This window comes from Acartia tonsa, chromosome 5, assembly GCF_053477335.1.
Source record: "Acartia tonsa isolate MP-2025a chromosome 5, ASM5347733v1, whole genome shotgun sequence".
NCBI lineage: Eukaryota > Metazoa > Arthropoda > Copepoda > Calanoida > Acartiidae > Acartia > Acartia tonsa.
In genome coordinates this window covers 18,515,922-18,527,743 of record NC_137264.1, presented here as the reverse complement: position 1 = coordinate 18,527,743, position 11,822 = coordinate 18,515,922, and the positions used below count along the sequence as shown (strand labels likewise).

General features: G+C 30.9%; 1 protein-coding gene across 3 annotated transcripts; it reads right to left on the bottom strand.

Moving 5' to 3' along the window:
- Positions 1-426: 426 nt before the first annotated feature.
- LOC145318919 (trehalose transporter 1-like protein) lies at positions 427-11,083 on the bottom strand. Of its 3 annotated transcripts, XM_080160627.1 has the most exons (21): positions 10,964-11,083; positions 10,488-10,576; positions 9,519-9,622; positions 8,759-8,796; positions 7,802-7,831; positions 7,437-7,545; positions 6,339-6,437; positions 6,150-6,214; positions 5,987-6,055; positions 5,875-5,922; positions 5,770-5,809; positions 5,587-5,669; positions 5,392-5,450; positions 5,052-5,144; positions 3,901-3,976; positions 3,449-3,539; positions 3,008-3,089; positions 2,427-2,464; positions 1,871-1,898; positions 1,143-1,236; positions 427-634 (listed from the first exon to the last, which is right to left on the bottom strand). In XM_080160627.1, exons 1-21 carry the CDS (start codon positions 11,037-11,039, stop codon positions 504-506), a joined length of 1,542 nt encoding a protein of 513 aa, XP_080016753.1. In that variant the 5' UTR covers positions 11,040-11,083; the 3' UTR covers positions 427-503. The 3 variants fall into 3 exon arrangements, with proteins under 3 accessions (XP_080016753.1, XP_080016752.1, XP_080016751.1); XM_080160626.1 differs by lacking the exon at positions 1,871-1,898 and having other exon boundaries at positions 2,399-2,464; positions 8,759-8,792; positions 9,515-9,622; XM_080160625.1 differs by lacking the exon at positions 1,871-1,898 and having other exon boundaries at positions 2,399-2,464; positions 10,964-11,081.
- Positions 11,084-11,822: the final 739 nt, after the last annotated feature.

Below are 11,822 nucleotides of genomic sequence, written 5' to 3'. Positions count from 1 at the left end.
AGGATGCAAAGCTTTTCCGTCGACCTTTCCGTTAATTGTTGAATAAGGCATGTCATAATAGTCCTATGAAATAAAAAAAAATATAATAAATAATAGCATTATTCTTTTAGCAATACAAGTACATTTTAGCAGCTTTCCATGAATCCGTACCTCCATTAAAATTACAGAACAATTTTAGTTTTTGGATAAACGGACGCACGGAAACACCCTAAATTTAGAAATACTTTACTTTTAATATCTTTTAAGAATAAGGAGAAGTGGCCGGGAAAAGTAATAAGAAAAGTATTTGGTTTAAGATTATAACTTTTATGATGTTCACGAAGTCAATTGAATCTTTTTAAATGTGTGTAATTAAGTTTTTTAAAATAACATTTCTCTTGAAACACCCTGTAGAAGAAAACAATATTTTATAGAATGAAGAAAGAATAATATCAACTTTTATTTATTAGAAAAAAATGCCTAAAGATCTTAATTATCAAAACAATATTTATTAATATATTTATTTAGATTTCATATCCTTTTTCTTTTTTTATTTTTGTTTCGTTTTTCTTAATTTTCTGTGTGATGAGATCTGATCCTGTTTTCCAGATATCCTCCAGCTCAGACATGCTCTTGTTCCTCGTCTCTGGCAACACTGGATAGGTATATAGACAATTAAGTATAGAGTTGATTAAATAGATAGATAGATAGATTGATAGTTTCATAGATAGATAGAGTGATAGTTTAATAGATAGATAGAATGATAGTTTCATAGATAGATAGAAAAATATTTTTATCAATAGATAGTCAGATAAACAGATATTTACATGGATAGACAGATAAATTAAAATACATATTAAATTAATGATAGATAGATAGATTAAAAGAGATATAGACAATTTATAGAATATTAGATTGATAGATTAAAGATAAGTAAAAAATGAGATAGATATATTGAATGAATATAAACATATTTATAGATAGATAGACAATTAGATTGATACGTATTAGAAAAACAGACAGATTGATTTAAGGATAATAAGATGCATAGACAAATTGATAGATAGATTTATATATTGATGGATTGATATTTTGATATATTAACAGATTGACAGATTGGCAGATCTAAAGACAGATAGAAAAAAAAATATAGATATAACTACCAAGGAAGACAAAGATAGCAGCACAAAAGTTGAGACAGCTGTGAATCAAAAATATTCCATCCATTCCAATAATATCTCTCAGATTCACAAAAACCTTAATAAAAAGATGTATTATACATCATGTTTTAGGCATTTAATTTTTAATTTTTTTCTTAAATTTCTTTTTTAGCTGAGTAAATTCTCCAAGTTCTTTCAAAACTATTGATTAATTTTTTTTAAATTGGACACTTTGTGTTTAGTTTTAGAACTATACCAGTAAATATGTATATTCAATTTTGTAATAGCAGCTAGGCCCTTTAATTTATTATAAGAATTACAATTGTAAATAATACCTTAAGCTGAGTGAAAGCTACAAGACACCTTGCTGCCATCCCAAGAATTACAATTGTAAATAATACCTTAAGCTGAGTGAAAGCTACAAGACACCTTGCTGCCATACCAAGAATTACAATTGTAAATAATACCTTAAGCTGAGTGAAAGCTACAAGACACCTTGCTGCCATCCCAAGAATTACAATTGTAAATAATACCTTGAGCTGAGTGAAAGCTACAAGACACCTTGCTGCCATACCAAGAATTACAATTGTAAATAATACCTTGAGCTGAGTGAAAGCTACAAGACACCTGGCTGATATTCCAAGAATTACAATTGTAAATAATACCTTGAGCTGAGTAAAAGCTACAAGACACCTTGCTGCCATTCCAAGAATTACAATTGTAAATAATACCTTGAGCTGAGTAAAAGCCACAAGACACCTGGCTGATATTCCAAGAATTACAATTGTAAATAATACCTTGAGCTGAGTGAAAGCTACAAGACACCTGGCTGATATTCCAAGAATTACAATTGTAAATAATACCTTGAGCTGAGTGAAAGCTACAAGACACCTTGCTGCCATACCAAGAATTACAATTGTAAATAATACCTTGAGCTGAGTAAAAGCTACAAGACACCTTGCTGCCATTCCAAGAATTACAATTGTAAATAATACCTTGAGCTGAGTAAAAGCCACAAGACACCTGGCTGATATTCCAAGAATTACAATTGTAAATAATACCTTGAGCTGAGTGAAAGCTACAAGACACCTGGCTGATATTCCAAGAATTACAATTGTAAATAATACCTTGAGCTGAGTGAAAGCTACAAGACACCTTGCTGTCATACCAAGAATTACAATTGTAAATAATACCTTGAGCTGAGTAAAAGCTACAAGACACCTGGCTGCCATCCCAAGAATTACATTTGTAAATAATACCTTGAGCTGAGTAAAAGCTACAAGACACCTGGCTGCCATCCCAAGTGCCATTCCCTCACTCTTGTACTGGAAATAAATTCATTTGAAACAACAAACCATACATTGAAATACCTTAAAATGAAATAAGTAGCCAAATGCTTGTTGGGTTTTACTACTTTAGACTTTCCAATAATATTTTCCTTTTTATGTTGGAGTACAGAAACAAATCAAACAAAAAAGATTCAGAAAACTTCCATACATCTTTACCTCAAGCTTTTATCTAAAACCTAATTTTATACATACATAATTGATAAATGTGCCTTATATAAAATAGTAAAGTTCAAAAAATTTTCTCTTAAGACATGATTATAGATCTTTAAAACAACTATATGTCTTATTTGATATATTTCTGATTTTATATTCCAACATGGCAAAACCCATGGCTTCCTTAATGTAACCGGACAAGATGTCTCAAAAATCAGCCACGTTACGTCATAAAAATGAGGGAGATGAGAAGAAGTGGTAAAGAAAAGGCCTAAAAAATAGATGGATGATCCCTCATTTTTATAACGTAACAAGGCTGATTTTTGAGACATTTTGTCCAGTTACTCCTAAATTCTTGATATATACCTTAACGCCAAACATTTCTGACATGAGTACAAAAGGAACAGGTCCGACTCCCAGCCCATAGCACAATCCAGTCAAGCACAAACTAAACAAGTAAAATTATCTCCTTTTGTGAACAGTCATACAACACCCATAGAATGTCTAGAAACCTTCCAGTTCTACCAAGATTTTAACCTATTTTGCAGTGCAGGCAAAAAAATTGTAAATCCTATGAAATTTTTTTTTTAAATGTGTAAAATTTCATATAGAAAGACACACAAACATCCAACTATTTTAACAAGTTTTTGCAGAGATTGACTTTAAATTTATTTCTGATATGTACTATTAGCACAAACCGATGAAAATTGACTATGATATGCCAAATTACAAGAAGTAAGATTGACAGTAAAACAGACAGGCAAACTTTTTTAAAACTTTACAAATATGCATAAATAATAAACCTACCAGAAAATAGGAATATAAGATGTAAATGTACTTTCTGGAAGATAGCTGGATGCCCCCAGCAGGCCCATACCAATTCCATGCACAATAACAGCTAAATTAGATAATAATTGAACATACGTGGATATTATGACAGGGGGAAAAATGCCATCAATTTAGGTTGCTATTTCAATTTTCATTTATTGTTCAATGCGTTCATCCAGTAGAAGAGCGGTGATAGGGTAAAAGGGGTTCATCGAGGATCGTTATTTTAGCCTGCTACAAGTTTCACTTTATTAGAGTACATGATAATCCAAGTAAAAATAAATCCATTATAGTCATATTTGCTAATTATTAACAAGGACAACGAGCAGCAATAAGATTACAAATATAATACATTTTAGGTAAAATCTTCATATATATCTTCTAATTCTTAATATTTTAAGATAACAATTCCCAGAAGCTATTGATTAAACCTGTTATGAACTGGGGTCTTCTATTAATCCTGGCCATTATAAAAGGAGATATTGTGTAACCAAGGGTGATCATAATCTAAATATGGGTTGATTGATAAAGATATAGATAGATAAATTGATTGGTAGTGTCGATAAATAGAAGGTTGAAAGATAGATTGATGAATAAACTTATAGATAAATTGATAGAAAGATTGGTAAGTAGATTGAAGACAGATTGATAGATAGATCTATAGATAGATTGTTAGATATGTAGATTAATAGTTAAATTAATTTTTAGGTTGGTAGATTGATTGATATTTTAATTGATTGATAAATTGTTTGATTATATTATATATAAAAATTTATACATAAATTGACTTATAGATAAGTAGATAAGTTGATTGTTAGATTTATTGATGGATAGACAGTCCGAATATTCATAAGATGATATTTGTAATTGAGATGATAATTTATAAAATTATAAAACTCTACTAAATTTTATAAATTGTTAGATAGATTTTTAGGTTCTTGGACAAAGTAGCTTCGGACAGAGTAGCTTCAGACAAAGTAGCTTCGGACAAAGTAGCTTCAGGAAAAAGTAGCTTCAGGACAAAGTAGCTTCAGGACAAAGTAGCTTCAGGACAAAGTAGCTTTCGGACAAAGTAGCTTCCCAAGGAAAGTAGCCTCCACTGTTAATAAAGGTCATGGCCGCAGCGCTCGGCCCCCTAGCCTATAACCTAACCTAACCTAACCAAATTGTAAAAATCTATCAACCACTTTTTGCAAAATCCTCGAAATTCTAAACCACCTATGTAATATCAGTTGATGATATTTTTCTTAAATAAGTGTTCTGAGGCTAACATAGGTTAGGTTAAATTATAGGCTAGGGAGCCAAGCGCCCGCGGCTAGGCAGGCCAGGGGGCCGAGCGCTGCGGCCATATTGGAGACTATTTTCTTAAGAAGCTACTTTTCTTAAGTAAATGTCCTGAAGCTACTTTGTCCTGAAGCTACTTTGTCCGAAGCTACTTTGTCCGAAGCTACTTTGTCTGAAGCTACTTTGTCCAAGATCCGATTTTTAGATACATATATAGTCAGATTATTTAAAACTTAATATTTGTAATGATGGTGACATTTTCTAAAATCCTGAAACTTTACCAAATTCATCAGTTTACCTGGAAAACAAGTGCCATCACACTAGCATCCACATTCTGTCCTTGGAAGATGACCATAGCAAAGTAACACAGTGTATCTGCACCTGCTGAGGCCTACAATTTAAAACAGGTTCTATATGAAAAATCTTGAAGATTTCTCAGATTGATGATCTAATAATTTACCCTAAAATTAACTTTGTTTGTCAGCCCATTTGTAATGCTAAACTGAAGATTTGATTCTTATCTGCTTTAGATGATATCTTATTAGATCTTTTTATACTTATATGCTTTCCTAGTTCAAAATAACAAAGCTATTTACATAGTTAGGTGATATAATACTGAAACTTAAAAAAAGACTTACCTGGAAGAAAAAGAGGATAACAATGATTAAAGCTGGCTTCAGCAGATCCTTGCTAAACACTAAATATAAAAAAGTACTAAAAGTTAGAAATAATGTTAATAATAAGAACAATGAAGAAAACAAACTAATTTTAAGCAATTTACATAAAGCAACAATGGTGTTTTATGTCAAAACTAGGTATCTAAATATCCATACCTGATTTCTTTTCTGTGCTTTGATTTTCATTAACAACCTCTAGAATTTCTTTTACTTCAGGATCAACACAGTATTTTGCTCCACTAAATTACAAACATAATATCTAATTCTTGTCAGAATTTTAAATTAAAGCTAAAAAATAAAATTCAAATAAGCAGCAAAAATAAATAAGATGATTGTTACCGTATATTTTGTAGCACATTTGTTGCTTCCTCTGTCCTTCCTGAATTAGATCAATAATAAAATTCAGCATTAATTTTCAAAAAGTATTTTCATTTAAATAACAACCTTTTGAAGCTAGCCATACAGGAGATTCTGGAAGAAACCAATGGAAAGCTAAATAATAATAATTTAATAAACAAAAAACTTTAATGAAATAATCAATTATTTAATTAAGTACCTAGAAACAGAATAGCAGGAGCAATCATAACCAAAGGTAGGTAAGTAACAGATAACACCATACCAACAACTAAAATTTTTAAAAATAATGAATTTTTGTTAAACTTATTATTTTTGTTTTTTATCTCCCTAAATTCAACAATGATTTATGAATTATTACGTACCTAGACCATATAGGTAGCCACTATTGACAGTCAGGGTGTTCAAACTACCCAAGGTTCCTCTTAATCTTAAATATTTATTATTATTAATAAGTAACCAGAGGCTTGATTATAAAAATTGGCATTTGAGATTGAAAATATTTTAAATTAATAAAAAAAATTTAAATGTTAATCCAATGATGATTATTGTACTTGATAATGGAAACATCATTGAGAAGAGAATAAGTTGGGGTGACTACTAGACCAGATCCAAACCCAGCCAACTGAGATCCAATCATCAGTACATAATAACTGAAATATTATTGGAATTTATTATGAGGAGAATCACTTTTATATTATATAAAAATAAACATATATTAGGGTGGGTTCATATCGGAATTAGACAAAGCAGGGATATGCAACAGATAAAATTAACCTTAAAAACATTTCTGACCGAAAAAGAATTTAAAAAAATTGAGTTTTAGAGCACGACCACTTAAAAATATAATTCATTACTTATTAGTATGCAAAGACGACATTCAAAAAAAATTTTGAATCAGAACTATGGCTTCATGGTGCTCCCTGGAAAGGCCTTGAGGAGCTGAATCAGGAACTTTTGTCCGTTTCAAAATATCTCGTTCCTAGCCTTAGAAATACTAAAAAAACTAAATTTTTAAAGGTTTATTGAGAATTGTCCAATTTGTAGAGGTTTTTTAGATTTTCTCAGGCTAGGAACGAGATTTTTTGAAATGGACAAAAGTTCCTGACTCAGCTCCTCTAGGCATTTCCAGGGAGCACCATGAAGCCATAGTTCTGATTCAAAAAAGTTTTGACTCCCATTTACAAATAGCTATACAATTGAATGTCTGGTCGTCAGCGGTTTTAAGACTAAGGATAAATTTTAAATCACCCAGAGGTGTATTATATCTATTTAAATTGGGTGCAGATCCCCGCTTTGGCCTCAGAAAAAAAATGTCCAAAATCGACCCACCCTAACATATATTCACTTTTTAACTCAATATATAGTGAAAAAAAGTTATTTATAATTATATGAGACACTTAGCGGTAGGGCTTATCAAAATTCAAGATTTTTTTTGTACGGTATGTTTATTTTAGAAGATCTTTTGCTCTTTCTAAAAACGTTCAGGTAATAAAGCAACCATATGGGCCTTCATTATAATGCTTATTACTTACCCTACGAAAAATGTTCTGGATAGATTATTTTCTATTAATCATTTCATAGTTATTAAGTGCTATTAATTAAATCATGAAAAAAAGTATACATAATGCTTAAAATATGTTAATAACAACCTGTTAGCAAAGTAAGTTAACATTCCTCCCAGAATCAAAATAAGACTGCTCACAAATATTGATTTCTTTCTTCCTATCTTTTCATTCAACAAGGTTGCTGTCAGTGTTCCTAATATTTTATTAAAATGTTTTAATTTGTATACAGCTTTCCGCGGATATTAAAATGTAAAATTATAAGATTTAAACCATTTTTGTTAGCTAACAAATCTGATTGATTTTATTTTTTTATTTAGTATTTGTGAAAAATTGCCTGTAATACGATGCTATGCCTGGTTATTCAGTTTGACTCAGAACCATTTCTAATCGGTTTCGAAGCCATACAGCAAATAAGATTTCAAAATCAATGTGAATAGCAGACAACTTACCTGCCATTCTGATGGGCTGGTTCAAGCTCACTAAAATTGAATATTCTTATAAAAGGTGTGCAAAATAAATGCAGACCTTTTTAATTTCAAATTGTGCGTCTTGAGTTAATAGTAGAAAAATGTTATGCATACCAATAGGACCGTTATAACCTCTAGTTTTTAGAAATATGTTTAAAAACGATTTTTATGATAAAAAGATCCAACTGACTTAAAACTTCTTAAAAACTTTCTAACATTTTTCAACGTACCTCCTTAACTACAAATAGCACAAAAATTGTTATTATATTTCCAAAAAGAGAACTTATGACGATTCTAATGCATAGATTTTTTCTACTATTAACATAAGACGTGCAGTTTGTACTTTAGATATATATTCAGGGGCGTCCAAGCTTTTTTATTTGGGGGGGGGGGGAAATTTTGAAAATAAAAAAAAATTTGGGGGGAGGTAATCTTTATTTCATAGAGGCATTTTTTTTATTTGGGAGGGGGTAAAAACTGAAAAGTTTTGGGGGTGCCTACGGCACCCCCAAATTCATTTGGGGGGGGGGGGTAACCACCCCATTACCCCCCCCCCTTGGACGTCTATGTATATATTCATTTCTAATGATTTACTCGCAGGTCAAGTTTTAAGTTGGTTGTGACAATTTCAATTTTTAAAAGGTCCGCATTTTTTCACCCGTTTAAATATTTATACAAAATCTAGATAATCAGGTGAATGATTGAGCTAGTTAGTCAAACAGTAAGTGATTAAAATAAAAAGACACTTATATAACAGTAAAGCAAAAAAAATATGTCCTCAAAAAACTATACAGTATAACTATAAATAGTACGTAGAAATGTATACCTTATTAAAAAATAAACATACTGAATTTTAATTGGACAGAAAAATAATAACAAAAGAATTTATAATTTTAAGTTTTTAAAGTACTATCATTCCTAAAGTTTAAATATACTTACCAAACCAAGAACTTAAATTGTCATCCATGTAAATGCCTAGTTTCAAGTAATTTCAAACAATATTTCATTTAATAATGAGAGCTAAATTTTCAATACTGAAGAAAGGTGTAGTTTTAAAAAGTTTTGGATATATATCATCAAAGAAGTATGAATTTACCAAAAGAGAGGAATCAAGACTTTAATTTTATATTACCCATCTACTTGTGAAATTACAATTTAGAGACTGATTTAAATAAATAAATATTAAATATACATAAATAAATTGTTTTCTCTACTTGTTTAATAGGCTACAAATTATTAGCACAGTATTAAAGATCAACAGCACAAAAATGGAGAACACTTTAAAATATGAAAGTTTAAAAGCCCAGAGCTGGATCTTTAAATCATTTGGTGGTGGGCTGGATCGGGGGGCGCCAGAAATGGTCCAGATTGGCGCACCTTATATGGATCACCGCGCCAAAAATCTTTTAAATATCAATGTTTTTTAGCAGTGGCTGTGGCTCACCTTTGGCCCACCTCGAGACCACCTCTGGCGCACCCTGATCCGGCTCACCACTAAAATAATTTAAAGATCCAGCTCAGCAAAATAAAAGAAATTAATACTACTGGTAAAATAACTTAGGATATTGGAATGGAAAGAAAACTTAATTGAAATATAAGTTTTTAAACAACTAAACTCTTTGTGTTAGTAGCGACAAATTTTTCTTAAATATAGAGTAGCTGCACTAAAACAAATTAATTGTTTAAATTATCTCTTCCTGATGGATTGTTCTTGTCCATATAATATGGAAGTGCGACTGCTATGAATGCCAGCATAGCTCCAAAAGACATGTTTGGTAACATACATAGTATAGCTGTCATCCACTAGAGGAAACAAACATTTGAATGTTAATCATTAATAATTATTGTAGGTACTTATTTATTTCCTAAAAAGTTAAACATCATAATGTATTTTTGATTTTTGAAGTTTTCTTCATTTAAGTTTTCTTGGATTATGCTAAAGGTAAGTGATTCTAGTTTTCAAAATGGTAACATTGTCATTATGACAAGGATGGTGGATAGGCAAAATATGAAAAAAAGCTAGATATGATTTTGGGTTATAACTTAACACGGATGGCAACAACCAAAAGTAGCAAAGTATGAATGGACATAAGAACAAACTGACGTAATAAAAAGATAATAAGTGTCATTATAACCAAGAATAAATATATGGAATATGGAATATGTAATATATAATACAATGTGGATTGATGTCTAAAGCATAAGATAACCGCTGAACCGAACGGGCTCTACTGTTCAAGGAATATATCTACAGGTCCTATGATGGTTTTAAGCTATTTTCTTGTGGGGTTGGACATCCCCAATTCCTCCCCCCCCCCAAAAAAAATATGGCAAAGCCTCTTAAAAAATCCCCCCAATTTTTAAATTCCGAATTACGGAAGTTGAGTATCCTGGGTTTAATTTGCCAAAGAGTAATTTTGAAACAGGAGGGGGACTTCCCATTAAGGGAGAATCCGTTAGTATTATATATTTGTTGCAAGACTTACAGACCAACTTACCAAATAAATTATTAATTGAATGCTTAACAGTATAGGAAATATTAACTAAAAACTTTAAGCCGTTTATCTTAAATCTTAAAAAGGATGGGTTAATAAAAGTTTTTTTGTGTTAGATTATCAGAATTATTCTGGTCAAATATTTTATAATTTTAAAGCTTTAGCATACTTACTATTTTGCCTCTAGAGGCAGATTCTTGGTGTTTTAACATTGTAATTTCCATCTTGTTAGCTGTAGATAAACCAAAAGGTCCAGGTAAACCTAAAAAGGTGTTCAGAAAATATTGACAACAACATATGTAGGTAGAAAAGAACTTGAACTCAACAGTAAGATCAGCAAGTAAAAAAGGAGAAAAGAACATAACATACAGATAGGCGGACATAATGAGGTGTATAGAATAATTGCTGTGTAGTCATATGATAGAAAGACTGACAAACCAAGTGAGATATAGAATAGATGATCATTGGTCAGGAGAATCTTCACAAAAAATACAGCCATCTAAAATTACATTTTTATACTAGTCAGACAGTAAACACAAAGTTATTACTTGAATTTATAGATACAAAAAAAATCAATAAAAATTTTAAAAATTAGGGAAAATAAGATTTTTAGAACACAAATGCGCCAGAATAAAAACGATTTTGATACCTGTAAAGACAGGAAGCTCAGTGATAATACAACTGTAGCCAGTCAAAACATTGTCTTCACATTTTATTAACTTCATATTGGACCAATTACTTGCAGATCCCTCATGAATAGTTGCTTGATCCACTATAATAAAAAAAAAACAGAATTAGCATATGTTAAGATTAATTTGGTAGTGCGAATGGGGCGCTTGTCCAATATTGTGGTATGGAGATCGCTCTTCTATGAGTACTACTTAAAAACCTACTTTTACTGCAATACACATAGACATTCTCATCGTCGGTTCGTCAGTTTAGAATGCTTTTCCTTTTACTCCCACAAGTATAATACGAATTTGGTTGAACCCGTGGTAGCTCAACAAATACCCACGCGAAGTATTATATTGCTTTAATCTAAGAATAAATGGCTGGTTATGGTGTTCGATCTATATCATATAAGTATATTAAGCACTTAAGAAGGAAGATAGTTTTATAAAGTGTATTTACATTACAAGTGAATCAGTTAAGTATGAAAATATTTACAGGATAAGTGATAATAAACATAAGTAGTGTAGGACAGAAAATGCCCTAAGTCCAAAGCATTAAATTGTGCATAGTGTTAGATCTCTAACATAAGACCTAGGCACAATTCATGCTAAGTACTGAGGGACCTAAATTTAAACTACAATGCATGCCAAAACAACTAAGTCATTACCTTTAAGCCAGAAGAACTTGATGGTTTGAGAGTCAATGAATAACTGAGATATTTTAAGAAGTGCAAGTTATAACAACAACTATTTATCAGGATCTAAGCCCTTGTCTGTTTAATAAAGTGTTTGTATGTTAAACTTGTGATGTAAATGAAGCTATGGTTGTAGGCATAC